The sequence below is a fragment of the Setaria italica genome, chromosome IV (genome assembly GCF_000263155.2).
Source record: "Setaria italica strain Yugu1 chromosome IV, Setaria_italica_v2.0, whole genome shotgun sequence".
Taxonomy (NCBI): domain Eukaryota; kingdom Viridiplantae; phylum Streptophyta; class Magnoliopsida; order Poales; family Poaceae; genus Setaria; species Setaria italica.
Window position 1 is genome coordinate 37,853,318 of NC_028453.1, and position 26,394 is coordinate 37,879,711.

At 48.6% G+C, this 26,394-nt stretch overlaps 4 protein-coding genes across 9 annotated transcripts; 3 read left to right on the plus strand and 1 right to left on the minus strand.

Annotated features, from left to right (window-relative positions):
- Positions 1-4,048: 4,048 nt before the first annotated feature.
- LOC101774732 (CRIB domain-containing protein RIC10) lies at positions 4,049-6,145 on the plus strand. 6 transcript variants are annotated; one of them, XM_022826004.1, is made up of 5 exons: positions 4,049-4,297; positions 4,407-4,558; positions 4,701-4,798; positions 4,879-4,990; positions 5,421-6,145. In XM_022826004.1, exons 2-5 carry the CDS (start codon positions 4,501-4,503, stop codon positions 5,672-5,674), a joined length of 522 nt encoding a protein of 173 aa, XP_022681739.1. In that variant the 5' UTR covers positions 4,049-4,297; positions 4,407-4,500; the 3' UTR covers positions 5,675-6,145. The 6 variants fall into 6 exon arrangements, with proteins under 6 accessions (XP_022681739.1, XP_004966234.1, XP_004966232.1 ...); XM_004966177.3 differs by having other exon boundaries at positions 4,882-4,990; XM_004966175.3 differs by having other exon boundaries at positions 4,896-4,990.
- A 1,329-nt stretch (positions 6,146-7,474) lies between these two features.
- LOC101774325 (early nodulin-like protein 2) lies at positions 7,475-8,651 on the plus strand. The gene is made up of 2 exons (XM_004966174.3): positions 7,475-7,753; positions 7,856-8,651. The coding sequence occupies exons 1-2, from the start codon at positions 7,483-7,485 to the stop codon at positions 8,503-8,505; spliced, it is 921 nt and encodes a 306-aa protein (XP_004966231.2). The 5' UTR covers positions 7,475-7,482; the 3' UTR covers positions 8,506-8,651.
- A 221-nt stretch (positions 8,652-8,872) lies between these two features.
- LOC101772286 (40S ribosomal protein S14) lies at positions 8,873-10,960 on the minus strand. Its single transcript, XM_004966172.3, has 6 exons — positions 10,826-10,960; positions 9,959-10,078; positions 9,836-9,881; positions 9,665-9,750; positions 9,340-9,469; positions 8,873-9,226 (listed from the first exon to the last, which is right to left on the minus strand). Exons 1-6 carry the CDS (start codon positions 10,826-10,828, stop codon positions 9,159-9,161), a joined length of 453 nt encoding a protein of 150 aa, XP_004966229.1. The 5' UTR covers positions 10,829-10,960; the 3' UTR covers positions 8,873-9,158.
- Positions 10,961-11,150: 190 nt separating this feature from the next.
- On the plus strand, positions 11,151-14,180 carry LOC101771876. The gene is made up of 4 exons (XM_004966166.2): positions 11,151-11,269; positions 11,384-11,543; positions 12,382-12,461; positions 13,796-14,180. Exons 2-4 carry the CDS (start codon positions 11,430-11,432, stop codon positions 13,884-13,886), a joined length of 285 nt encoding a protein of 94 aa, XP_004966223.1. The 5' UTR covers positions 11,151-11,269; positions 11,384-11,429; the 3' UTR covers positions 13,887-14,180.
- Positions 14,181-26,394: the final 12,214 nt, after the last annotated feature.

The following is a 26,394-nucleotide window of genomic DNA, read 5'->3' on the forward strand; positions in this document are numbered from 1 at the left end:
TACGCCACGGTGTGGGGCCCAGCGGCGAGAGGCTCTCGTGGAGTCCGTTCCCACCGCACAATTTCTCCGGGAAAAAGCCAGAAGAACCGGTCACGGACTCACGGTGTTTGCTTCCTGCGGTTGGTGACCGTTAATGGTTAGACGGAAAGATTAACGCCGTTAATGGTGATGTTTCAATCATGCATGAGCATGACCTTTTCTAGAGAAAGCTATTCGTGTCTAAATTAATATGTCCTGCTTCCATTACTTTAATTTAATGTATTTGATTATTAAAAAATTAATATATCTAGGTTTAAAAAGTTAGTTTGTTTTCTAAAATACTGCTTGTTGAATTATGGAGTTCAAATTACGTTTGGAAGTTTGTGATAGAGGAAGGGTGAAAATGATCAAGAGACCTCCAAGTTCCATCATTTTCAGTGTAACGTTTTTCTCAGAATCAAAACGATAATCCCTCAAATGGATATGGCAGTGGAAGTATTGAGAAAATAAGAAATAGCCACTCATGCTCAAAACATATTGATATGATGATATCAATCACGAACCGGTTCATGCAACATAAAGGCAAGTTTGAATTGGCAAATGGTAGACACATTTTGTATACTCTCTCCATCCTAAATTACTATCTATTTTGGCTATCTATTTTGACTTTTCTAAGTAGATAGTTTTTTATACACACCTAGATTATACAATGTCTAGATATATACAAAAGTAACGTATCTAAGAAACCGAAATGAATAGTATTTTGGGACGGAGGAAGTATATCGCAAAATCTGATTAACTCGACAACAATTTAAATCTCATAATACAACCCAAATAGCAAGGATGTCCGGGCGCATATCATAACATAAAGAATGTGCAAGGTAGAGTAACCCGTAAAAATGAGACGTTAATGTCCAAACCAAATTTGGCAGTCCTCTTATCTTAGCCCTCCTTTGCCTTCAAATTACTTTCCCACTAAATTTTACTAAGTTTTGGCTACAGGTATTACTCCCTCTATTTAAAAGCAATTTGCTTATCCTAAACATCCATATTAAGAGTGATGGTAGTATGGAAGGTTACTTGACAATAAATTTTGGCTACATGTGTTACTAAGTTTTGGCTACAGGTATTATTCCCTTTATTTATCTAAAAAAATATTCGCTTATCCTAAAGGTCCATATATATTAAGAATGATGTGTTAGCACGAATTAAAAAGTAATGGAAGGTAAGTTGACCATAAATTTTTGACATGCTTAACCACTCGATCATTACGGAGCTACTAGTACTCCAAACCCGACCGAAAGATCTTAACAAAATCAACATGTCGGCGTCCCTCCGCGTCTGCTAGAGCCCCGGCGTGTCCTCGCCGGCAATCGCCCGCTTGGACGACGTGATCTGCACGGCGAGTAAACGGAGGAGACGCTGCAACTTCCTGCTGGCAAAAAAAATCCATCCTTTCCGTTCTTGTGGTCCTCCGTCTTTGCGGTGCTTGCGGACGTTGCTTTCGTTCATGGGATATTTTTGTTTATTTTTTGTGATGATGGAAAGGCGCATGATTGGACCTTGAACGTTCGCACCGGGGCCATTTTCCAGTGACACGAATAATGAATAAAAATAGAATAGAGAAAAGGGCGTCGCTTTCTTCTCATAGGAGGCAACGCGCATTTCTTTATCAGAGAAGATGCTCTGGTTTTGCAAAAGCGGTTTCCTTCTTATCCGCTGCCTGTTTTCTTTCAGCTCGTCCGCAGCCACGAGGAAAGAATCTTTAATTGTCAGGCACCGGCAGCATCTCTCCCTTCGTCGTCTTGCTTGCTTGTGTTTAGAGGAGAAACACGGCTCGCTTTGCACTTCAGCGTTACCTTCGTGCGCTGGGTTTCCTTGGTTCATCGGCCGGGCTCCCGTGGATGGAGTTCTTGCAGGACGGTGATGTCTGAACCGACACGCCTTGAACTGTCATCCATGGTGACAAGGAATTCCTTGGTGGTTGTCCAACGTCGACTGAAAGAAGAAAAGAATAAATCATGGTTCCATGGCAGCATACAGAAGTTCCATGCTCATGGTTGATGGCAGCCAGCCTACGGATGACCAGTTTGCAAAAATTTCGGCTGGGAACAAAGCAGGCAAACGGAACCCGGCCCTTTTCTTGTGTGTGCGTGGACTCTGAACTTCTGAAGGTGTTTGCTCCAGCTCCCAGTGCCAAGTACTCCACGATGATTCTAGTAGTCAAATAATGTACCCAACCAGCCAGCGACAACTTTGATTCTGCAGGATCGGAGTTCTTCAGGCCAGAGCTGCACAAAGATGCACCGTTTTAAGCAACGAAAATTATCGCAATATCCGCCAAAGAAAAAGACTTGTTCGAAGCAATCACTCTGTTCCAAAATCCAACAGGCTTGCCCCAGCGGCCCATCTCAAGCCCCAAGCTAACTTACTTAGTGGGCCTAATGCCACAAGCAGGCTTTCAGGACTAAACCAGCCCAACCATTTTAGTGGTTATTCTTTGTTGGATATATTCTGTTTTTATCAGGTTTGCTAGTTGGATTTACACCCAAGAACGAAATTTACAGCGGCGTGAAGTTGCTAGGTGTGGTCTTTATGAGGTCGATTTGGCATCACCTACTGATTTTAAGAGGGGATAAACCGACAGAGGCCATCATCATTGGCATTTTTCTTAAACCTGAAGCTATCAGGAAAAAGCATGAATTTGAAGATAATAAAGTAAATACCCCTAGTCCGTGTCTCCTTGAAGAACAACAACGGAGATCTGAAGTTTTTTTTTAGTATCTTGCCTTTATACAAGAGCCGACAAGAAGTCATTTCCACAAGTTCATAGGCAAAAATTTAGAGGAGTGAAACCAAAGGAATACGTTGCTGATGTTGAACTTACAGCTAGAGATGATACTTGGTACGGAAATGACCACAAGAATTAAATTCTAAAAATATTTTGACAGCAAATCCGCTTAAAGATGGAAACCTTTTTATGGGATCAATTAAAAAAAGTGTATTTTATGGGCAAAAATTTTGTGGAGTGAAACCCAAGGAACTGGTCACTGACGCTGAACTTTCAGCTAAAACTTGTACCCCCGACCAAAGGAATCAAATTCTGTACTTACATATTTAGCAGCTACTAATCTACATAAAGGTGGAAAGCTCCATTGCACTAGATGCTACACAAATAATTGTACCTGACCAAGTACGCGCAGCTTGTTCTTATCATCCTTTACTGTTCCAGATTTACGCTCTCCAGTACAGCCACCAAACGTTTGCATGCCGCTGTAAATCGTGCTGCTTAAAGATCAATAGGAGTACAGGACCATGGAGACAGTTGACCCCATGACCATGCATTGATACATCCAGCCTTGAAAGCTCATCTCTATCAAGTGATCGAGCTGGTGCAATGCAATCTACATCAAGAAAACCAAAACCGGTGGGCAATACAATGCATTGCTTTGGATAATTTCCTGTATGAGATATTACTGATTTACTGGAGGGCATGAGGTAGATCCAGAGATTCTGCCTGTAACAAAATGTAAATATTTACCAGATTGATGTACAGGTTCAGGTCAGCACTCGATTTCAGTGATTTGGTGGAGTGTCCTGGCTCAGAAAACTTTTTTGAATAATGTGCTCTGAAAACTTTTTGAAAATTGGGCTCAGAAACCTTTTGAGAAAATTGTTCTCGGAAAAGTTTTGGACGTTAGGTTAAATGTGTAAAGGGACAAGCGTACCCTTGAAACTTACTTAAGTTCACTTATGTGAGAGAAAGTGACTGTGCAACCGATGTTTTGCACTGGCGACACACAACACAAGCATCTGGATCTTGGAACAGACACGCAAACTGCTACCTCCTTTTCAAAAAAGATCGTTGTGCAGAACACTAGTTACTATTTACTAACAAGAAGAAATTAAGAGGGACAGTGACGCAAGAAGCTCGAGGTACACTGCAACAGCATGGCGTGCGTCGACTAGACACCTGTCTCAAGAGATGGCCGGAGGGAGTGGAAGAGGAAACACCACCTAATTTGCGATCACCTTTATTTAAGGAGGCCTGTGCTGTCCATACAGAAGGTTCAGATCTCTTTCCACCTGATTCCCATCACCTTTCTCTTCTCTGCTCTCGCTTCAGTTCTGAACCGAAATTTCTGCAGAGATAATGAGCTCTGGTTCCCCTCTCTCTGCAGTATTTTTTTCTCCAGAATTTCAGGTGTAGCAGGCATTTTGTGGCAGAACGAAGAGGATAGCCGACGAGTTCTGCTTGTTCGTAACAAAGAAAGCTTGCTGCTTGCAGCATAGGGCATAGGTACAGGTAAACTTCAAGGTACAGCTACCTTTCTCTGTTCTGAATTATAATCAGTGTTCATGTACAGATTCATGCGTACTGTAATTTTGATCTCCTTTGCATGATTCTGAAAATGTCCCGGCTCTAGGTTTGATGTGTGTGAGCGTTACCTTCAGCATTCCAACCTTTCTTGCGGTTACCTTCAGCATTCCAACCTCTGTTTCGTTGGGAAGGCCTCGCCAATGGCCATATCGATGAAGGGCATATTCAGAGGGTTGAAGATCATCGCTCAGATATTCAGTAAGAGCCATTCTTCCATCTTATAAATCTCAGTCCTTTGGTTATCTGAATATGTAGAAATGCTAGTTGGTATGCAGTAAGCTGTGGATCTGTGCAGCTCTTATCGACGACTGATGTGAGTCTGAAACTCTGTGGTTTCCAGCAGTGCAGAGGGAGCACGAGATCGAGATCGGGTACCCTACAGACGTGAGGCATGTGTCGCACGTAGGGTTCGGCGCTAGCGGCTCCTGCCCAAGCTGGGTAAGAAAAAGGAAACATCTTCTTGGCAATCACCTGCCGATTTCGATTTCTGCATGATTTTCTGCCTGTTCTATCTGAAGCAGATGAATGAATTCAGAGGAGCAGAGGAGGTAGCAGCGGCAGGTGGAGGAGGAGGAGGAGCATCCATAAGCTCTGCTGTCCAGTCGAGGCAGACCTCCTGGGCTTCCCTAGGCAAGTAGCTCGCCCTCATTTTATTACCTTTGGTCTCCATGAATCTTGAGGTCAGTCCATACAACGAACTAGAGGAAGATGGGGTGATCGATTCCTTGTGTCAGGAGTAGCGTACGACTGTACTCTCTGCTCTTGCCACGTAGAACTATCTGTCTTCATTTTTGCAATGTCAGGCTAGAGTCTCCTCGTATGGTTTCAGTTCGAAAAAAATTAGGACTCTTGATTCATGCGTGTGGTGTTGCTTCCATGGCCGTGATTCTGTGCAGCAGGCGATGCGCGCTTCGGCCCAGGTCCGTCTTCCGTGTGCTGTATTCGGCCCAAAACAAATGCGACTACCCGTGCAGTAGCGTCTTCCTTTGTTTTTTTTTTCGTCGCACGCACGCGTTCGTTGGTGCGGCTACTGACTCGCACACTGTTGCGTCTGCTACAGACTTCGAGCAACCGGTAGGCGCCGGCGTGCCGCCGCCGGCAGAGGCCAGCACCGCCGACATCTCCGCAGCGCACGACGCCGGTGCCGGTGCCGCCACCCCAAGAGGCGCACCGCCCCCGAAGAAGCCGGCGACGAAGCCGAAGAAAGCCCGGGCGTCGTCGCCGGGCTCGTCCTCGTGGCGCTCCACGGCGTCATCCGCCACCGCGCGCACGGACTCCGACGAGCCGCGTCCCGCCGGCGTACGAGCCGCCTGATCGATAGCAGAGGAGAACGCCTCCGCGACCACCGTACAAGTGTACATGTTCACGCGTGACACGGTTAAATTTGCTTTGTTACGTTATCTGTTTGGTGTGCTTGGTTCGTGGCGTGCTGTTAAGACGGGTCGAGTTCAGTTTCGCTAGAGAAAACGACAGGAGCCGAGTGAAGAAGAGAGAGCAATTAGCTGACGTGGCAGGCGTACGCTCCATTATTGTGGGTGTTTCCCGTCGCTTGCTGAACGATTTTTCTGAACGCTGCTCCTAAATAGCACTGTCGGTAGTGTTGGAGTTGTTCCAAATTCACTCTAGGAAATAGGCCGGGCTTCTGACGGAGCGGAGGTCCATCGCCGGAGGCTTGGGCCGGAGGTTTGGTACGGTACGGTACACCCTTGCTAGGGTTTCGTGGAGGCTTGATTCTCTTGTAAGGGCGTGTAACTCAAAACTCTTGAGATAGTGAGATTGTTGCTAGCTGGTGCCTGTGGTTTTTCCCCTTCACATCGAAGGGGTTTTCCACGTTAAATCGTGTGTCTCCTCTGTGGTTTGATTCTTTACTTCATATTTCTATACGTCGTTCATAACAGGTAGGCAAGTGAAGAACACGTCAAGCCGGCCACTCCGTCGATCCTGTTCGGACGTGACAAAATTGAACTGCGAGCATCACAATTCGCAAGAGGCTGAAGACAAATCACCAGCCTCTTCAATATTCATGGATTTTGACCTGAACAAACTCTTGGGGCATACTGTGCTTGTTTGAATTGCTCTGCACTTCGTTGTCTGATGCCCCAAGAGTCTTGTTTTCCATGGACAGTCGCATGTGGCAACTGGCGAGAAAGATCCTTGTCGAGCCTGACTGCCTGAGCCACCACCACCCGTCTCGTGGCTCCGCGTGCAGTTCGATTTCCTCGCAGCCAGGTCAAGTCACGAATAACTTTGCCAACACGGTCGTAAACTCTGCTGCTGTGCTAAAAAAAAGGACAAGAAACTTCAGAACTTGTTCCAAAAAAAGAAGAAGAAAGAAAGTTCAGAACTGTTTTTCTGATAAAGATTGTTATCGACTCGCACTGTATGTATGATCTGTCGACTGACTAATGAGCTCAAGAAATTCCTTTTCCCCTTCGTTCGTTTCCCTGGATCGATCCGATTGGACCGATCGATCGAAGCATCACGCCGGCCAGGAACTTTCCAGGGCCGCCGCTGACCGGGGGAGCGGCGTCAGGTGCTGGAGCCTCGCCATGTGTGCATGGGATAGCACCAGATAGGCACGGATCGCACACGCCGCTCTGAGTCTGAAAGCGACGCTGGCCGGCTACGCATCGAGGCCGCGGCACGGAGGAAGGAACCGTCGTCCCCGTCGACACCCGTCGGAGCATCCGCGATGCACGGTGGCCCGACGAGATGCCTTAGCGATGTGATTACGCGAAGCGCGCACCGACAGTTTGGGGCAACTTGATCCTGTGACCGGTGCAACGCGAGGGCCGGCGAGGAGGAGCCGTCGCCGCCGCCGTGGGTCCTGTGGAGACTCGTCGTCGTCGGGGCATCCGGTGCGCACGGTGGCGCACACTGCGAGGCGAGATGCGGCGTGAAGCACAAGCCGCCGCGGATCACGTGGAGCGGCGCGGTGACTGACCGATCAGAGAGGTGCGTGTTGGCATGGCCGCGTGGGCACAGCGCAGGGTTGCGAGGTAAACTTGGCTCCAGCCTTCCAGGTGGTTAACGGGTGAAAGCAACGAACCTGACACCGTGTAAAGCCCGCGGCGTGCAGACCGGAACCCGGGTTACAAATAGCGGTCGTCCCCTGCACCCGGATGGTCAGGTCACCCCTCCACACATCTCCAGAGTCCAAGTGCACAGGCTCTCGATCAACGAACACTGCAAGTGGCGTTCCAGGCTTCCAGCCTCCAGCCATGGCGAGATCGTTGGGCCTGGGGTTCGCCTGCTTCGCGCTGGTGATCGCGGCGGCCAGCGCGACGCAGTTCCGGGTCGGCGGCCAGAAAGGCTGGAGCGTGCCGGACGCCGGCTTCGAGCCCTACAACACCTGGGCGGGGAAGCTCCGCTTCCAGATCGGCGACCAGCTCCGTAAGCCATTCTTCTTCTTCTTCTCCCGCGAGATCACATGCCATGACGCTTGAAACATCATCTCGTCATGCGCCGGTCTTGATCATGTACATGTACGTGCAGTGTTCGTGTACCCGAAGGAGACGGACTCGGTGCTCCTGGTGGAGCCGGCGGCGTACAACTCGTGCAACACCTCCTCGTACCTCCAGAAGTTCGACGACGGCAACACGGTGGTGAAGCTCGACCGCTCGGGCCCCTTCTTCTTCATCAGCGGCAACGAGGCCAGCTGCCGGGCCAATGAGAAGCTCATCGTCGTCGTCCTCGCCGACCGCACGCCGCCGGGGTCCCGCACCCCGCCAGGGGCTCCGCCCACCATGTCTCCGCCGTCTCCTTCTCCTATGCCGAGCCCGTCCTCGCCGCCTCCTGCTGCCGCGCCTGCGCTGAGCCCGTCGTCACCGCCACCCTCAGGCGCTGCTCCTCTGCCGGCTCCCGCCGCCACCCCGACCTCGCCGCCGTCCCCGGCAGCATCGGCTCCGGCGCCTGGTCCCACGGCCACCCCGGGCTCGCCACCGGCACCCATGGCCCCGTCGCCGTCCACGACTCCAGGAACTCCAGGAGGCGCGTCGCAGCCACCGTCTGCTTCCGCCAACGCGCCCGGCGCCGGGGGAAACTCGACGCCGCCGCCACCTTCCGCCAGCAACAGGGGCGCCGCAGCTGCTCCGGCGGTCGCGGGCTTCGTCGCCTTCATCGGCTACGCCATTCTTGCGGCCTGAGGCTAAGACGATCTCTGCCACGACACGTTCTTTTGTGCAGTAGTGTAACTTGAGTGAGATAATGTGAAGAGGGATCATTTGTATTTGAATTTGTTCTCATATTTGTGGAATAATAAATACACGCGCGATCGTGTTTGTTTGTATTCTTCAAATGCTCGATATTTGTATTCTTCAAATGCTCGATATGAACAGGTGCCGAGATGCGTGGTAGATGGTAGGCAGGCAAGCATCCACGTCTTCAGAATCTAATTCTCGAGACAGATTAACAACCATCACGGCATCTCCTCGATCAGAGTCAGCACACGTCCAGAAAAAAGAAGATTGTACTCGCATTCAGAAAGCAGTTTCTGATCAGCACCAAGCAAAATCACGCAAAGCAGGGCATGCCACTGCACAAGTACATTACTAACAGTCTAACACACGGTTCCATAGAGTGAAAACGCACGTCGTCTTAGCATAAATATGACAAGTCAATTCCTCAACCAAAATATTATCCATGCAACATCATAGACTCAGACTAACGGTAAATGATCCTCAACATAGAGCAAAATTAAAGCTCCTCTCGACAAGCATACATACGGCAGTTCTACCCACAGAGGACCAGTTTCTTGATGGCCTGCGCCAAGAGATGGCAAATAGCCGGGAGAAGACGCCTACAGCCTCCTTCCCCTCCTACCACCCTTTCTGCGAGTGCTGTCAGTGGGCACCGGGGTAACATCCTCTGCACATAACATGAATGTTGCCATCAGTATACAGAAATAACAAAATTATGCCAAGTCAATTGATCCAACTGTATCGAAACAGAAACTAAGCTTGCAAGATCAAAATACTTACCAATGCGCCCGATTTTCATGCCAGAACGAGCAAGAGCCCTGAGAGCAGACTGAGCACCAGGTCCAGGAGTTTTGGTCTTGTTGCCTCCAGTGGCACGAAGCTTAATGTGCAGCGCAGTGATTCCAAGCTCCTGCAGACAGAAGGCCCAACACACAAATTACTTATCTGGATACAGTAACCAAAACAGAAGCCTTACATTATCCTCGTTAATTAAGCCAACACCATCTTTTGATAAACATATGAATACAAATGAGATGGAGATTAATGAATCGAAGATTGCTTGTAGTAAAATCTCTTATGAAATTCTTGACCTCATTACACATACCTTGCAACGCTGTGCAACATCTTGAGCTGCAAGCATAGCAGCGTAAGGTGATGATTCATCACGATCAGCCTTGACCTTCATGCCACCTACATGATTATTTGGCACATCATGGTTACAGGTAAATACCATTACCATCCTTGACGACAATGGAGTAAGGAGAAAGGATGGTACCAGTGATCCGAACCAGAGTTTCCCTCCCAGACAAATCAGTGACATGCTGCATATTAGAGCAACATGGAATTAAATTTGGAAGCAACTGAAAGATCCATGCACAGGTAAACACACAACACTTACAATGAAGGTGTCATTGAAGGATGCAAAGATGTGAGCAACACCAAAGACAAACTCTCCTTCACGGACAGTGGGGCCAAGGGTGACATTCTCCTCCTTGGGCTCCCTGGTCTTCCTCTTCGACTGCAAACATATATTACTATCAGATGACATTTAACAATCATACTTGTGTTACAACCACCAGACACAATTCCACAGTACACAGCTACACAACGAGTTAACCTGAGTTGAAATATTATAATCCATGTTGGGGCTGCAAGACATCAAAATACCATACTAATTGGGCACAGGACAGTAGGATAAGTAGCTTGTTAACGGATTGATACTGAGAAAAAACCACTGGAGTTGCATTTAGCATAACCTGCTATAAGCCGTTCAACAGCAAATTGGTCCTAAGTACTAATCAAACCAACAATTTCAACTCAAACAAGTCTAACATCATGGCATATACTGTGAACAATTATCCTGCAGAACATATCGACTATCCAACTTAGAAAACAATTAAAAACCCAAGCAGAACCCGACCCAATCAGCATCGCTTGCTCTCAGTCTCAGAACATCGCATTTGGCAGCTAAACAAACATCTTCATCTAGAACACTGATACAGTATGATTAGATTCGCAAAAATGTTGCCCCAGAACATCACTTCAGCCTTCAGCTCAGGAGTACGAATTACAGTCAACTAATTCAGCGAAAGTCTAATCTCGATTGTGATGAACCAGCACGCAAACCAGAGCTCCAATCAACAAAAAATTCCAGTGATTCTATGCTCTTAGGAACCCACCTCCAAACACAAGTATCACCCCCAACTACTACCATGCTTGCATCTAGATCCGGGTACGAGCCTCATACGAGAAGACAGTCGCTTACCATGGTTGCGTGGAACGACGGGTGACCGGAGCCGAGCGCGCCTGGTGCGGGAGATCACGAGCACGCCGCCGCTGCCTACGCCGCCGCCGAAACTTCAGAGGGGCGAAGAATGAGGGGTGCGCGCTTATATACGGGGCCGCATCCCACTAGGGTTTAGTCCCACCCTTGCTCAACGCAAATTCCCCTTTTGCCCTCGCGCTTCTGTCACTGCAGGTGGACCCCACTTCTTACACTAGGCCAGGGCCGGTAATTTTGTGGCTTTCACTCCTAACGGGCCGAACTTATTTGGGCCAAGTGGGCTGGATAAGAATGCAGCCCATTTGATTTCGTCGGCTTCCATCGCCTCTGCGACTCGAGCAGTGGGGGAAGAAGGGAAGCAGCCGTCGTCTCTTCCCGGGACCGGACGCACGCAGCGCGCAGCGGGGTAGGAGGCGAGGTCGATCGGTGAGCGCGTCTACTCCGTTCCCTCTCCTGCGTTGCCTTGATCTGAGAATTTGTCGGCGGCTGTGTCTTGCTCAGTGATTTGGCGAATCTGACTCATTTTTCTGTTCTTTGAAGCGAGGAGGAGAGAGGGGGCGAAGAGAAGAGCGGGACGAGGGGGAAGATGAGTGAGGAGAGGCCGGTGCCGCGGAGGGAGAGCCCGTGGGGTTTGCCGGAGGGCGACACGCGGCAGCCCAAGGCGCATCGCTGCAACGACCGCGCCGAGGACGTCGTCCAGGTGTCCGCTCGCTCTCTGATATGTTTGCTTCTTGCGGTTTGCACATTGTGCTGATGAATGAGGATTGTCGCAGCTCATAGGTCGTAGCTATTACAAATTTTAGCCGGCTTAGTGATGTATATCCCCAATATCTGCTTGCTGCCATCTACCAATTTTGGTTGTGCCCAGCTTAGTGTCACTCGATACTGCATCAGGCTGGCATCGTAATGTTTCAGTGAATGCTTCACGGCCAGAACGGCTTAAAACTCCAATTTAACCCCGTACTCTAAGCATAATGTTGTCTCATAATGCTGAACATGTCTTCATAATGCTGACATGTCTTCGTGGAATGTTTGTCGCACATTATTGCCTCCTACATAGATCCCAGAAGAAACCATGATTCAACAACCTTTAATCAGGATTATTTCTACTTTTCGCAGCTGCTACTATTAAGCGTAAGCACACATTTGGGAATGGTGTAGAAGCCATCCTGACACTTTCCTGTTTCTGTTGAAACACTGAAAAAAAGTATGTACTGATGAATCACGCAATAAGTATAGTGTTTTGAAAAGAACAGAATAAACACTATTACCAATCAGTTGGAATTGCCCACTGTCATGACATGGTGCTGTGCTACCTGCTAACACCGAGCCTTCCAGCATCCACGATCCTACCCCATTTGGGATTATTTGTAGTGAACACTTATCATTCATAGCCACTTACTGCATGTTTTCCATATACCACTGAAACCTTGGATTTGTTTTTCATGCTTTCGACAATATTAGGTCAAAAGCTGCACTATTAAGTATTTTCTTCCCTATACATATGCTGAATATACATTTGTCAATTATTTTTGCAGGCTGTCTTTGAAGGGAATCCATTTAAGACAGTTCCAGGTCCATTCAAGCTCTTCTTGCAATGCATGCGATCGAAACCTGGGTATGTGTACCTTCTCATCATTTATGTGTTTGATGCTTTTGGCATATCTTATCTGGTCTGCAAATCTGTGATACAATGTGAAGGCCTGTTGGATAGTTCTAATGCATTAAAGCTCTAAATTGATTGATAATACTAATAGAATTAGAAATAGGCAAGCTCTGATTGAGGGGAATCTAAACTAGCATTTACAGACTACAGTGTACTTAATGGTAAGGCGGGCCACTTTATCTTGTTTATATCCTTGCTATTTATTTATTGAGGAGGATATCAACTAGTAACTGCAGAGATCCGCAGGAGTTGGTGTGAAACATGTTTATGTAGCAGCAATATTCTACGCATGGCTTTGTCTCAATTCTGTCATGCAGTTACTGAGTAGTATGAATCAGGTTAGGTGTTTTGTAGCATTCTTGTTGAACTTTTATAAGCCTGTTCTCTATTGTTGTGAATCACCAAAGTTTGTTGAGTGACCTGCCTGGATACTTCTTGGACTGGCTGTGCCATCATCCATCAGCATGTTTCTTTCAGAGAACGACTTGCTTCCACATGTGATGTTCCATCTTTTTGTATGGTATTCCTGTTAGTTGCTTAGGTTGCTTGGATCGGGCATGCCCATTTATGCACTGGGTAGCTGTGAAATCTGGCACAGGATTAGTCAACAACATATGCGTAATGCGTGGACACATCTCAGCCTGGTTAGTCATTTGGCAGTTGGTGCACTGAGGCTACCTGGCTGGGAGCAAGAGCAACCAAGCCAAGGCTCACAACTTAAGCGATTAAATACAACTGAAATGACAATAAGTAATTACTATGCCATGATTTGAAAAAAGGTGTGAAAAACCCTAATACCATAACATATTTAACTTAAAGTTTTTCCCTAGAAAAAAAATTAAAGTACTTGAGAAAGCTGTTATGCCGAAAACACGAACTTGCTTGAGAACTTCATTTCGAGCATGCAGCTCATGATAATCCACCCAGGAGAACTAGTAACTAACTGTTTGACTCAAAGGCAAACGTTGGTTCACAGCTTAGGCGTGCCAAACCCTTTTTTGAGCTAGGTCCCACACGTACGCTTATGGAGTTGTGGCAAGATGCCTTAACAATTCAAACTTTGTTACCTGAGAGGTTTATCAAAGTTATGGTGCGTTTTTCTTCACCACAAGCTAGGCAGAAAAGTGTGGTAACGCCAGACAATCTTTGGCCATGATACAAAAGGCCCTACATTCTTCCACAAATCTTTTTCAACACTGAAAAAATTGCAATGAGTATTCTGACCTAAAGATTGTCCTTTTCATTAGCATCAGCAGTTGTTCACATATGAACCTGCGGTTTTGCAGGGAGGAACCAACCGAGCCCTATACTTACCTGCAGTTGGATCCTCCGAGAAGAGTGGAAGTCAATGTGGAGCAAACGGCATCTGAATCTTGAAGAAGCGTGTGCCTAGTTTATCTCATAGATATTTCCCTTCACCTTTCAAGCAGCATTTTCCTCCTTGGGATCATACCATACGAGCAAAAAGCAGCTTTCTATTTGGATGTGTTTTACAATCTAATAAAATCTGATCTCCAGAGCTGCCTTTCCAGGCGGCGAACTCCTTGAAATCGCTGTTTGTTATGTAAGAACGGTGCTTTCTGGTATACTGAAATGTGACGTGTAGCACTTCAAGTCACAGTTGCCTTCGGCATTCAGAGTAGAAGGCATTGCTCAGTTCTCATGTTCTCACTTCGATCGAGCCCACAAAACATGCCCTCCGAAGCAGAATTCCGTATGGTGTCTGTCTCTGTTTGTTCGTACTTTACACTGGTATATAATGTGTGCAGCAGTGTGTAAATGGTGATTGCTATGATTCCTGTACACTTATATTGGTACACCTCCAGATAGGTGAGAGTTTCAGACAATGCGTAGACGCACTCATGAACTGTTCCTTGGCACTATCTCCCTGTGCTGCTGGGGTCTGCCGATCATTTTGGTTTCTGCAGTTTTTTTTACCAGGACCAGTGAAACTGTTGGAGATTGCCAGATTGGTGTGGACAAGCTGAAGCCACACCCTCCGTCTCCCTTGCCACTGCAGCAAGTTGTCGTGATGCATCCCCGGTGAGCCGCTGCTCACCCTGCTTTTGTCGTCGTTTCTCACCTCAATGCAGGCGGCATATGCTTGCAGCACCTGCACGGCTGCACCCCCACCACGCCGCTGCATTCATCGCGAGCTGCGGATCCGAAGCCGCTGCTGCTCTTAACTGACACTGTTTTTTCTGCTCGAGCTGAGACATCGTTGCAGATCGCTAGCACGCATCGACCTCGGATCTATGTGCCAGTGAATCCCGTTGGCACGGTCATAGCTGGCAGGACACAGTTGCTCCATGGAGCCAACTACACATGCATCATTTCTCTTCACAGCTTTTGGGATGCGTGCAGTGATGAACATTCATGTACTGTGGCTATCTGCTGTTTTCATAGGAGTACTTGCACGCTGTGGGGCATGTGTCCCATTGTGTATGAATCATGGAACATGGATTTTTCACGTTTTCACATTTTCCATGTACATGTACATGTGGTTTGCACGTTTCCCATGAATCGTGAATGATTCTGGATTCCTACACTGGTCAGTGCAGTATGTTGTCTGATGAGTGAAAGGGTTTCAGAAGGTGTGCCAGACAGCGAACGAACGCGGCGTGCAAGCAGCCACATCGTCCATGTCATGTGGTCCGCCTCCGCCGGAAAATTCAGGCAACGACAACAGCTGTAGCTGCCGCCTGCCGCCCGATTCCTCTCCCAGCCCTGACGGCATGCATGTCTCCTCGGCCGCGCCCATCCCGCCACCGTTGACGACCGCCTGAGACGCTCTGCCGCCCATCCACCATTCACTCTCCCCCGGCGTCGTCGCCGCCATCCATCCGCTCCCGCTCGGTGGATTCGCGACGCAGAGGCGTCAAAGTTAACTACCACACGCGTTTACGTTGCAGGCCGAGTGAGAGCAGTGACACGATCGCGCAGTGCACGCGCGCGGAAGCTCCCGGCCGGCGGCGCCGCCGTGTACCGCATCGACCGCGGGCATTAACACGCCTTCCTCGGCGACGTTACCAGCCAACGGCCGGGATACATTGATGAACCGACGGCACATCGGCGGATCGCTCACGGGCGACCGACCGACCGATCGATCGGCCGTCTACCTGACTGACACGATGTCGGCGGCGGCGTTTGCTTGACCCATCCATCCATCAGTGCTTGGGGTAGCCTCCTGCAGGTTGGTGGCTTGGTGCGACGCGCTCGTCACGGGCACGGGGCATCCGGCGCCCGGCGGCGACACGACCGATCGATCGGCCGTCTACCTGACACGTTGCTGCCTGTGAATTCCGTTAGGATGGTCGATCGTCATGGCTGCCAAGAACATCTGTTCCTGCCGTGCCACAGCCATTACCATCTGGCTCCTCCCAGCTCTGACGACGCCATGTCGCCTTGTCGTCGTCGTCGCAGCCGCGGCCTTCGCCGTGCCCATCAGTCAGTCCATCACCCACGTCAGCCATCCGCGCACGGCGCACTACTATACTGCTCGGGAACCCGCGAGCCATGATGTCAACTACACAAGGGTCATGGGTGCACGATCGGTCGTCTCAACAATTTTTTTGTGATCCTTTCAGCGATGAACATGTATATGGTATATCTTATCTGTTCGTTCATATATACTTTACTTCACACTGGTATGCCGTATACGTGTCCCGTTGCGTATAAATGATGTTTGATTGCTTCACTGGTCAGTATACATCTTTGGCCCTCTTTTCCAGGCCATTTTGCGGGAACTAGCTCATGGAGAGAGATGTAAAAAAATTGCAAATCAAGATCCAATCTGCTGAACAACTGAAAAAAAAAAGAAACTGGCCTGGAGAGGTCGAATGCAAACTATGCGGTCAGCTAGAAAGCACAGACCACATCATCTTCTGTTGTGTGATCGCTCAGTTTGTGTGGTGTGTCCGTAGAGATGTGTTAGAGTGGAGTTCTGTACCAGTAACTGCAAATGACTTTCAAGAGAGAGTAATTGAGGAGTCTAATAAACAAATCATGAATTTAATTTTTCTTTTTGGATGTGTTGCCCGGCGTCTTTGGCTCATTAGGAATAACTTAGCTTTCAATAATGTAGTAATTTCTTCACCTGATGTAGGATTGTATCGTGTAATATCTTTTATGCAGAAATGGAAGATCCTGAGCAAAGAGAAGGGGCAACAATGGATCGAGGCAATGATTCAGCGGCTGAACACCAACTGTCATCGTTAAGATCTGAAGGACATCAGAGTGCTTGAAGAGAAGTGAAAAGATGAATGTTATATAGCTTCAGTGCGTCTTTTTGTTAACTGTCATGAAGTCGGAAAACAACTGTCTTTGTTTTTGTTTTCTGTCATGTATGTCTTTTCGCTTAGAGGGTGCTTTAGAGAGTGCTGGCATGCTCTTTTTGTTAGAAGCTTCATTGTAACAGCATGCTATCTCTTTAAACTCTTGAACAATGTAAGCTGGTAATCCCAGCATAAACCTCTTGCTTTCTTAATAAAGCAGGGCTAGAGATGGTCTTGTATCTAAAAGAAAATTGGTCAAACGGACCTGATCTCTGCACTGTTGAGTGCTTGTTTCCACAGACCTTGGCCACGACAGGACCAGTCAAGCAGCTGTAACACACTAGGTGTGTTGGGTTGAAGAAGCTACGGGTGTGTTTGGTAGCCTGGACTGCCTCAGTCGGGCCCGTGAGCTAGGCCCGAGTCAGACGGGTTAGGCCCATGGAGTGCAGAGATATTAATTGGCAAATCGGCACCCCATGGTGCTGGTTGGACTGGGAGGGTGTTTGTTAGGGTAGGCCGGCAGTGGGTCCCCCATAACTAACCCAAACTACCATATAAAGATGACGTTTGGTAGCCTGCACAGGGGGAGTTACTCTCACCATGCGCTGGCGCTGGTGAAGGTTACCCCCATTGCCAGGTGCCCAGAAATGCACAGATCACAGGAAGAACAGTTAAACTGAATAAAAATATAGATAATTAGGGGGATCAAGAGTACAATTGTGATCCAAATTTACAGAGGAACAAAATTACATCAAGTTCACAAGGTAATTAGCAACCTAGTTAATATAATTAGGGCCTTGCTTGCATGACAGTTAAAGTAAAACGCAGCAGGAACATGGCGCAGAGGCAATAAGAACTTGCAAATGCCAACATGGATGAAGAGAGCACGGAGAACCACAATGACACCAAATTTGAGATCAAAGAATGTCCACCAAGCCATCAATCTACGATGTGAACAACTAATGGGTCAAGGTCGAGAAAAAAATAGCAACCAATTTATCAGAATTGCATGAAACCAAGTCATCATCACTCAAGGTTCCCATGTGTCTTAGCAGCGGACAACATCTCCAAGTCTCATTGCCACCAAGTAAAAGCATCAACATGGGCAACACAAACAAATTCAAGTTAGAAAAACCAGATAAAAGTGAAAAAAAACCCTCACACATAACCCATTTTGTCAGTCATCATCAGCAAATAAATGATGCATGACTCAGATGAAGTGTAGTACTTGCCTAACAAATAGGATAGAGGCAGAAGTTGCCTCCTAGTGAGGCAGTCAAAGGAACCCTTGACCGCATCAATAGGAGCTAACACCTACTACGGTCCAAAGTGGTGCGTTTGGTAGCCGGTGTGAGCATCATCATCATCATTATCGTCGCCATCCACAGAAAGAACACTACTATAAAGGAAATCAAGAAGGTAGCAGCAAAAGAGATTAAGTGGGTTCTCACTAAGGCTCAGCACAGGTGCAGATGCGTGTGCCAAGGAGTTGCCTAATAGTGAGGCAATCAAGGCATGGCATGCCTTGTTTGCCTCAGTATGTAGGCAACATCTTGAGGCATGCACACTACCACCTTTATATCATCGGCACCCGAAATCACATAAGGCGTCAGAGAGGGTTGCTTCTGTCCATCTGCTAGATCATACTCACCAAGCTCGAAGTGGATGTTCATCAAGTCACCATACAACAACTTAACCAAGCTCCACATCGAGCTTGGGGAATACAACCTAAGCTCAGAACTCGCAACCCTTTCATCATCCGCATACACAATTGATACATGGAAATCAGAAGAGAACCAAAATAGAGGTCTCACCACATGGACATCAGATGCATCACCTTTCTCTCATTGTGCCTTAAATACTTGAATTGTAAGAACTGCATTTGGATCAGAAAAACCAACAGGTTAGAAGAGGAATGTGATGGGTCTGAGCATCCCCTAAGCTCATCATCCCCGAATATGCAAACACAAATTCACAGCACCCAACATGAATGCCTCAGTACAGATGCATCACATGCATGAAAAAAATGCATGTTGAGCCTCAGATTACAATTGAAATTTCCAACTGCCATACAGACAGGTGGACTCAAAAGTGGCAGCAGAAGAGCAGAAAGGAAGAGTAGAACAGAGGCAATAAAGTTGAAAAGACACCAAACAAAGAATAGGATGTTCTACCACAAGACAGGAGCCACTTTATCATTATCCTACCCAAGGGTAATCATCACCGGCCAAAAGATAGGAAACCAATAGAACCAACAAGGTAACAAGTCATGTAGATAAAATTCTGCATGCAAATGGTAACAAGTGAAATACCCAACACATGAACAACAACAACATGGTAACAAGGTATATAGCAAAATAAATAGCACATATTACCAAGTTAACTAGCAACCTAAAAAACAGAAGGAACATGCCAACAAGGCAATTAAAATAGGTAAACAACAATAGCAGAATGGAAACCAATAGGTAAAGAACAGCAAAATGGTAACAAGTTAAATATCCAAAATATGAACAATAGCAACATGGTAACAAGGTATATAGCAAAATAAAGAGCACATGTTACCAAGTCAAATAGCAACCTAAAGAACAGGAGGAACATATCAACAAGGCAACTAAAATAGGTAAACAACAGCAGCAGAATGCAAACTAATAAAATTGCAGCAAAGCAGAACAACAACATATTCCCATGGCAAAATACTTAAGTAAAGCTAACAGGAGTGTAATGTAAACAGGCATACATGGTATCACATCACAAGCATCACAAGCATATATCAGTACTAGATCCATCATATTACAACACTTACCATGCAGTTCCTCAGCAAATAGTTAGTACCAAAGTTCTTAACCTTGCCATGCTGCCATGAAACATGATTAGTAATTAGCCACCCCTCATGTGAATCTAAAAACCACCACAAAAGACCAGGTACACCCTAACAGGTCAGACCTACGTATATAGAGATATGTGCAAAAGAAGGGAGTGATCAGAGATGGAGACTTGCTCAACTATTTTTCGTGAGCTAGAAGGCAGCAGCAGCTACCACATAACTAGTAGTAGTGCTTGCCTAGCCAGGTCCTGAGCCAAAGGGTGCGGTGGCTATCGCTCATCTTGACAAATGCATTGCCCTGTGACTTGTTGTCCAGGAGGTGGCTAAAAGCAACGATCAAGGCCTCCTCAGAGAAGCCTGGGGTCAGCATCACATCATTGTAGAGGTCAGGGTGCACCTGCTCAGGCCCAATCTCCCTTCGTGCTGCTGCCACGTTGTTCACAACATCTATCATGTTGGTGAGGAAAAGTACCTCCTCCTCGGACATGGAAGCCCTCTTCCTCTTGCTCCCAGCGTAGCATGCAGGGGCCTTAGAACCCTCCCCAAAGGCAACAGGCTTCATGACCATCTTTTGGTACACCTGCTGCTCAGTCGAAGTTAGGTCAACCAACTGCTGCTTGTCTACCTTCTTCTCCGCTGTCTCCCCGAACCCAGAGAACACACCTAGCGCCTCTCCAAAACCCATGGCCCAGCGGCCTGTTGCCATGCCCCCTCCAAAGATGATCTCCATCTGCACATAGTGCTCAATGGTCTTGTTCAGCAGCTCAGCAACTTTAGGGTGATCCTGCAAAATAGACAACACAAATAGATAAAAAAGAACTAAGGAACATGACGCATGTACATTTGCAATTAATGAACCGGAACAGATCCAAGAACAGTACGAACAAATCGAAAAGAAGTTCAAGTAACAACAAAGCATGACAGATCTACAAGTACACATGCATATCCGGCGAGGATACCCAACTAATCGTGCAAGAAAACCCTAGTACGTAAACAACCCCTTCCCTGGAACTCAATAGATCGAAGAACAGTACCAAAGATCCATCGTAGGAGCCCAAATCCCATCGCCAAAAGCTCAGAAACGACAACTTAAGGACATGAGGGGAGTAGATCGGGGACATACCTCCGCAAAGACGAAGATGACCGTCGTGGGGAAAAGAAGGTAGACGTGCGTGCCGACAGAGGACCCGGGTGACAACTCGAACAACTAGTAGACGAGGCAGATCCGCTCGGTGAAGCGGAAGAAGTAGGTCACGACCGGGACGAAGATGTTGGTGATGAAGAGGAAGCAGATCTGCTCGGTGACGAAGACGAAGCACGGATCCAGGGTTGGTTGGTGACAGAGACGCCGATGTCGCTGGTGAAGAAGATCCCACGCTCGCCGAGGAAGAAGAACCCATAGCCGCCAGTGAAGGTGACCAGGGACGCCTCTGGAACAATTGCCCCGCCACCAGCCGCGCCGTCGCCTTCGGCTAACTCGCCGGGTTGAGAGGAGAGGAGGAGTCGAGTGGGAACAAGAGAGAGGAAAGGAGGAGTTGAGTGGGAACGAGAGAGAGGAGAGCGGAGGAGTTGTGAGTGGAGGCGGCATGTCTGGGGGAGGAGAGGGCACGTGGCCGGGAAACCTCTGCTATATACCGTTGGGAGGTAACCCTAGCCGGCCAAAAAACTGGCACCAAGGCCCGCGAGGTCTCCCACCTTTCCCTCCACGTACGCGAGAGGCGCCCGCTCGAACGTGCACCGCGTGAAACGGCCGGAATTAGTGTTCCACGTGGAGCAGGCCGTTTTTGCACTACACGGGCCTAGCCTGTGACCCCCTCCAGCCTAACGAACAGGACCCTACAAGCCTACAAGCATACGAGGCATTCTTCTGTTACTGCCGCATTGCCATGGGCCAGCCACGCATCGAAGTTTTGTATCGATCATGCCGTCCTGATCCTCCTTGTCTTGATACATTATAGTCTCTGCAAATCCACATGGCGTGGCATCTGCCATGCACTCCAGTACTCCACCTCGCCACACATCTCCCGCATCCATAGCTTCTGCAGCAGATAACCTCGTGGCTGGCGCAGCAGCCTGCGCGCAGGCTAGCACGCATCGGCCTCGGACCGCGAGCGAACGAACGCGGCACGCACGCACGGGCACGGCTCATCCTGTCATCCATGCATGTGTTGTCCTGAACATTCAGGCTGCCAACAGCATCCGCAGCCGCCCGATTCTTCCCGCAGAACAAGCTCTGACGGCATGTCCACATGTCTCCTTGTGGTGTGGTCGTTTCCACTCTCCACGGCCCTCGCCGAGTCGCCGTGCCTATCCAGTATCCACCACCGTTGACCCACGGCCAATCCGCTCCCGCTCGTGACACGAGCACGTACGGCACGCGCGGGGCCTCCCGGGTCCCCGGCTTCCCCGCGCGCCCGCGACGCCGACGCGCAACGGCCAACGGCACGGCGGGCGCACGAGCCCCGGGCACCTCAGCGTGCACGAGCGCACGTCGCGATCCTACTACCTGCTATACCTACGAAAAATCTCCGACCGGTGCTCCGCGTCGACCAAGCATTAACAAGCCTTCCTCGGCGACGCTAACATCCAACGGGATACATTGATGAACCGCCGCCGTCTCCTCGTCGGATCGGTCACGGGGCCGGCGGCGACCGACCGATCGAACGGCCGTCTAGTCTACCTGACACGACGTCCCTCCGCGGCGCTCGTTGGCGCATCCATCCATCGGTGCTCGTGTATCCTCGTGCAGGGTTGGTGCGCCGCGCTCGCTCGTCACGGGCACGGCGGCCGGCGGCTACTATATATCTCACCGGCACGCACGACGTGTCACCCTAGCTAGCTACATTGGCTGGCTCATAACTAGAGCGCGACTGGTGAGCAGTGATCCATGGATCCTCGGCTTCTAGACGGTCTCGACTTTGCTCCTGCCGTACCAAAAGCGCGCCGGCCGCCGTGTGTCCCAGCCCACGGCGCTGCGTCGCGTGCATGAGTGATGCCGAGTACTGTAGCGGCGTTCCAGATTTGATGGCCGTGTGAGTGATGCCGTATACTGTAGCGTTTTTAAATTCCATGAACACGTTCGGGACTCATGACTTAGGACCAGAGCTGGCTGATCCGATCGAGCCGGTAGCTACCAGCCTAGCAAGAGTCGTAGCCTCGTCCCCTGCCGTAACGCTCGCGACTTTTGCACTGTAGCAGTGAAGAGTGTAAAACTTCGGTACCCCGTGCCGGTCGCTGATCGGTCGCTTAGCGGCGGCGCCAATGGGGCGAACGAGATGAGGAGTTGAGGACTCGCGGCGGTGTGGCGTTCGGCTACGACGTCCCTGTCGTCGCCCGTCGACGTGCGTGCTCGACCGACAGACATGCTGGGCAGCTAGCGGAGTTGGACAGCATGGCCCAGAGCAAACCTGCATCGACGTCGACCGATGCTGAGAGGGAGAGCTTGGTTCCGTACGAGCGTTGACGGTCTTGGCACTGCCGCCGCTGGTGGTTGTCGTCAGCGCCGCCCGGGCGCGGGCGACCGAGCCGCCGTTGTTCGCGCGCGTCCATATGCCAACGCCGCTTCCGGCAGGAACCGGCCGGCGCGCGGTCAACAACTTAACGTGTCCGGTCTCGCGCTGCGCCTGGGTCCGATGCCGCGTGCCCGAGCTCTTGAAGCTCAACTACCGACACGGCGACGCTCGCCGGCCGGGCCTGGCCTACACGCGTGGCAACGCCACTGTAATTGCCATGCCCAGCCTACCTCCAGCAAAGGCTCAAGCTGTAGCTCGGTCCATTGTGACAGTGAGCAGTCAGCACGCGTGGTGACTATGCGCTGCGGGCATGCCGTCTTCGTCACTGCCGTGGTACTGGCAGTAAGAAACTTAACACCTCGACCAGATCGATCCCGCGGCGAGCCCGTCAAGATCGGCCGGCGACATTAACCACTGCGCTGCGCCCCAGCCGGCCGGGAGGAGCACCGGAGTTACTCCGGTGGCCCAGAGGTAGCTCAACCCTGACCTATTTTACGTACACCGTGCAGTGCCCCCTGCGCACTGGCGCGCTGCATTGGGTGCCTGCCATGGCCATGCGCCCATGCCGTGTTGCGCTGCTAGCTGGACAAAAAAAATCCAGCCATCCAGGTCGTATCTGTCGGATCGATCGATCGATCTGCACATGTTCTAGAACGATAACAGCATGCGTGATGACCAGCCAGTAGATCAAGAACGAACACAACACGTACAAGCGAGATCTGATGCGAGATGGTGGCTGCCACTGCAAGCCTCTCTCTCCCGAAGTGAAAAAAAAGGAAATCGGATACAGGAGGGAGGGGTTGGATCCATTTATTGGGGCAGGGTTACTGTTGGTATTTTTGGAGAGGAGCCGAGCTTGGGCCTTCTTGGCCGGGGTTATTGAATGTGGGCATGTGAGGCCGGCCGGCCAGGTCACGGCCGGGCAAAAGCTCAGCCATAGCAACCCGATTCTTCTTGGCCGCGCGCACTGCCGATCGCAGTAAAGAAGGTTGGTTGGTTTGCCATGGCGCGCTGGCGTTGCAGCAGCAGCGGTCAAGTTTTCAAACCGGCCTGACACACCGCCCGGCCGCTCTTTCATTACCAAGTCTCGCTCACGGGCGCACGGCGGCCCACAGGTTGAAGAAGGGTCGCCCCCAGCTACTGTTCCACGCGCCCTTTTTGCGTTAACCCCTCTGAAAGGGGAGTCGTTTCTAGTCTCTACAGCTGCGTTTCTGACTTCCAGTGTCTATCCTGAGAGACAGTGTACCTTGTAGCACACTAGCACTATACTGTTTGTTTCCGTATTCACTTAGAACCTCAAACAGAGAGTCAGATAGGGAATTTTACAACCATTCTCTGCAGATCGAGTACGTTCAGAAGTAGAAGCCATTTTACAGTAAAAATGACTGTTTGCAAATTTTACTTTTTTGTTTTTAAGGAATCAGAAGTAGAAGCCATTTTTACTTCATGGGAAAATAGAACTAGAAACGTTGAAAACACAGGTGTACCGCAGTGCTGAGCTCACGAATAGGAGCTGGCGTCAGTGTTCACCAACTAGATAAGTTATATACCATGCTTGTTTGAGGCACCTCCCTCCTTTTTTTTTAATAATGTATTGCACGTTTTTCATTAAGCCGAGCGAAACTAAAAACATTACAAAGCTCTAGCAAGCCTAGGCTTGCTTTGAGTTGGAGCACCCTGACTTGATTAGGTTCCTATCACATAGAACACTTTGCGACTTAAAGAGCTCCAAGTATGGCGACATAATTATTCATGCTTAGTACAAAAGGATATATAAAAAAAATCCTACTAGTAATACTAAGCATAAGTATATGAAATATACATTTTCACTATTAATTTCTAAGAAAATATATCAATTCAGACTGAGAGAGGTATTTCATATAATTGTAAATGTAGGTCATTTCAGTTTTGTGCATAAGGATTCAAAAAAAGTATGTCAAATGGCATTGTTGCCCTCTTTTTGTTTAACATTTAAAAATCCTGGTCGTTTGTTTGTACAAAGTGATAGCACTTATTAAACAAGGGCAAAGAAGGCAGGCAGTAAGAAAACATGTCTTAAACTCTAGGACAACTTACATTTGTAGAGTACTTCCTCCATTTGTTTTTTTTTAACAAACTACTTCCTCCATTTGTAAGTATAAGTCGTTTTAGCATGGGCCACACAGATTAAGGTGATGGTGGATTGATCACTAGATCTACCGGTTACCCTTAGTTGTACTTGTAAGTTGTACCACTCTAGTACGTCAAATGGTTCACTTACTGGCCATACAATTTCAAAATGGTAAAACAAGAGAGTGCTTGAAAAGTACCTAAAAACATTGAAAATTTATATTTGTGCTAAAAGCGAATATGACGAGAACAACTTATACCTAGGATCGAAGGGAGGGAGCATCATATTATAATGCTAATGCTAAAGCGACACACATTTGAAGTAGAGAATATTCCTCATAGTAAATCTAATATTAATTGTCAATCAACACGATTTTTTTCATATTGATGGTGGTGAAAGTTAAAAGGATTTGTGCAACAGCAGTACTTCCTCCGTTTTTATTTATAAAGCGCACACGCATATCAAGATTCAAACTTTGTAATCTTTGACCAATGATTGAACTATTAACTTTTTATTTTTATAATGTAAACTTTATACGGTTGGATTCGTAATCAAATATACTCTACAGTAATGGTGAGTTTATAACCATAAATAATATAATATAAGATAAATGAATGGTCAAAGTGTTATTTGGAAGATTGTGCCAAGTTATATGATGCCTTATAAACATAGATGGAAGGAGTAAAATTTTACCATTGACGCATAGGAATTACTGTCTCAAAACTAAAAAATCACGTATTTTAAGCAGATAATACTCTGGCGGGAGAATGGAGGGAGTATTTCAAAGCACACAAGGAGGCGAATCCACTGGCGGCAGCGCGACAAATCAACTGGCGGCGCCGTGGATCAGGGAGGCGAGACAACCCGCGGCGGCGCGGAGTGGCAAACCGGCCAGCTTAGCTGAGCGCGAACGGCGGCGGCGGCTGTGGCCATGCCGCCAAGCAGTCGTTGGGAGCTGAACAAACAAGCGAAACGGGAGAAACAGGCCGGTCCCATGATAGAGAGTGTCCGGAACCAAATGCCAAGGTCCCAATTGGGGCACTACTTGTGCATTCATCTGACGTGACACGACGGCGCACTGCGGACGGATGTCCTTTGCCTCTGCCCTGAACATTAGCACCTGTGTACCATCAGCACCCACTGCTGCTATCAAAAGAGCATTCAT

Excerpts from the sequence above, each read along its gene's own strand:
- LOC101774732 (XM_004966175.3), top strand. The coding sequence starts at position 4,501 with ATGGCCATATCGATGAAGGGCATATTCAGAGGGTTGAAGATCATCGCT. Across the intron at positions 4,559-4,700 it reads GATCATCGCTCAGATATTCA|CAGTGCAGAGGGAGCACGAG; the intron begins GTAAGAGCCATT and ends TGTGGTTTCCAG. Across the intron at positions 4,799-4,895 it reads GCGGCTCCTGCCCAAGCTGG|AGGAGCAGAGGAGGTAGCAG; the intron begins GTAAGAAAAAGG and ends GAATGAATTCAG.
- LOC101774325 (XM_004966174.3), top strand. The coding sequence starts at position 7,483 with ATGGTCAGGTCACCCCTCCACACATCTCCAGAGTCCAAGTGCACAGGC. Across the intron at positions 7,754-7,855 it reads CCAGATCGGCGACCAGCTCC|TGTTCGTGTACCCGAAGGAG; the intron begins GTAAGCCATTCT and ends ATGTACGTGCAG.
- LOC101772286 (XM_004966172.3), bottom strand. Across the intron at positions 9,470-9,664 it reads ATGTTGCACAGCGTTGCAAG|GAGCTTGGAATCACTGCGCT; the intron begins GTATGTGTAATG and ends TTCTGTCTGCAG. Across the intron at positions 9,227-9,339 it reads CATGAAAATCGGGCGCATTG|AGGATGTTACCCCGGTGCCC; the intron begins GTAAGTATTTTG and ends TGTTATGTGCAG.
- LOC101771876 (XM_004966166.2), top strand. The coding sequence starts at position 11,430 with ATGAGTGAGGAGAGGCCGGTGCCGCGGAGGGAGAGCCCGTGGGGTTTG. Across the intron at positions 11,544-12,381 it reads GCGCCGAGGACGTCGTCCAG|GCTGTCTTTGAAGGGAATCC; the intron begins GTGTCCGCTCGC and ends TTATTTTTGCAG. Across the intron at positions 12,462-13,795 it reads TGCATGCGATCGAAACCTGG|GGAGGAACCAACCGAGCCCT; the intron begins GTATGTGTACCT and ends GCGGTTTTGCAG.